At 69.2% G+C, this 1,365-nt stretch overlaps 2 protein-coding genes across 2 annotated transcripts in view; one reads left to right on the plus strand and one right to left on the minus strand.

Annotated features, from left to right (window-relative positions):
- Positions 1-1,327, minus strand: part of PXMP2 (peroxisomal membrane protein 2) — a 7,559-nt gene extending 6,232 nt beyond the window's left edge. The window contains exon 1 of the mRNA XM_006106199.3: positions 1,293-1,327. Coding sequence (XP_006106261.2) covers positions 1,293-1,327 — 35 coding nt within the window. The remainder of the gene's footprint in view (positions 1-1,292) is intronic.
- The window catches only part of POLE (DNA polymerase epsilon, catalytic subunit), a 27,230-nt gene continuing 26,454 nt past the window's right edge, over positions 590-1,365 (plus strand). The window contains 1 exon segment of the mRNA XM_006106195.3: positions 590-660. Within this exon segment, the coding sequence (XP_006106257.1) occupies positions 599-660 (62 nt within the window). The 5' untranslated portion in view covers positions 590-598.

Raw genomic sequence — 1,365 nt, forward strand, 5'->3', positions numbered from 1 at the left:
ACAGTGCCCAGACTCCGGGTGTTCCGCCCTTGGGAGCTTTACACTCGGGTTTTCCTTCGTCCTCGACCCCGGAGAGCGCTATCAAGGGGTGTTTCTCCCCCCCCGGCCGGTCCGGCCCAGGGGGCGGCCTGTGGCTCCCTTGGGAGCCCCGGTGAAGCGTCAGGAGAGCAGGTACTGGGGAGGAGCCTCCCGGGAAGGGCCCCGAGCCGGCCTCAGCCCCAGTTGAACGCCCCGGCGCCATCCCTCCGCCGCCGCACCCCCCCGGGTCTTCTCGCGTTGTGTGCGGGAAGGGAAGACATTTCACGGCCCGCGTGGACGGAGGGGCGGCTCCGCTAAGGAGCCACCGTGGGCCGCGCGCGCCTCTGCGCACTTTTCCTCGGGTCCCTAACCGGCCGGCCTCCCTCCGGGCGCGGCGGCGATGGATGTCGGCGCGCTTGCGCACTCCGCACCCGAGTCCTGGGGGAGCCGCCTCCCCGCGGGCACGCGCGGCGATTGGAGCTCGGCGCCGAGCCTCCTGATTGGGCGGCGGGCGCTTCCGGTCTCTCGCGAGAGGTGGTGGGAGCGCGCCAAGTTTCACCGAGGCTGTGGCGGCGGCGCGATGGTGCTGAGGAACAGCGGGCGGCGGTACGCGGAGCCCGGCGGGGACGGCGAGACCAGCCGGTAAGGGGCGCCCCGGGCGGGGGGGCGGGGGGCTCGGGGCCTTCTTCCCTGTGGCCCTGGGCTCGCGCTAAAAGGCGGCGGGCGCTCGGGGAGCGGGGCGGGGGCGGGGCCGCCGCTGTGGCGGAGCCGTCAGTCCCCTGGACGGGCGGGCGTCGCGGAGGTGGCGGCTCCTTCCGTGAGGCCGAGGCGCTGTCCAGCGGGTGGGCGGCCCACCCTGTGCTGCGGCTGCTCGGGTCTTCGGCGCCTGAGCCGCCGGGACGAAGGGGGTGCAGCGCGGAGAGAGGGCTCGGGGGGAGACGCTCGTCCGCTCACCGCCGGTCGCAGCCCTTCCCGCGTCGGGCGGTGCAGGAGGCGCCTCGCCGGAGCGCGTGTCCACTTTGCTCATGTCCCCGGCTGCCCTCCAGGAGCCCTGCCCGCTTGTCCGGGGCTCACCTGCCCGCTTGTCCGGGGCACAAGCAGAGCCCAGTCCATCCCCGCTATACCGTGTTGCCGCTTTGCAGTTTTCTCTCGATAAAACCCATGGAGAAGTCTCCTATAGTAGCTAGTGCCGATTCCATTTTGCCAAGAAACAAACTAACAACAAACTTGGGGACTAACATCTCAGAAATAAGTTTAAACAAACAACTTATTACCCTGAGATAATTCCCCGAGTGGTAACATCTGGCATCGCTATGTAAAAAGACGCCCACTGACCTGCAGATCACA

The sequence above is a fragment of the Myotis lucifugus genome, unplaced genomic scaffold (genome assembly GCF_000147115.1).
Source record: "Myotis lucifugus unplaced genomic scaffold, Myoluc2.0 scaffold_780, whole genome shotgun sequence".
In the NCBI taxonomy this organism is placed as follows: domain Eukaryota; kingdom Metazoa; phylum Chordata; class Mammalia; order Chiroptera; family Vespertilionidae; genus Myotis; species Myotis lucifugus.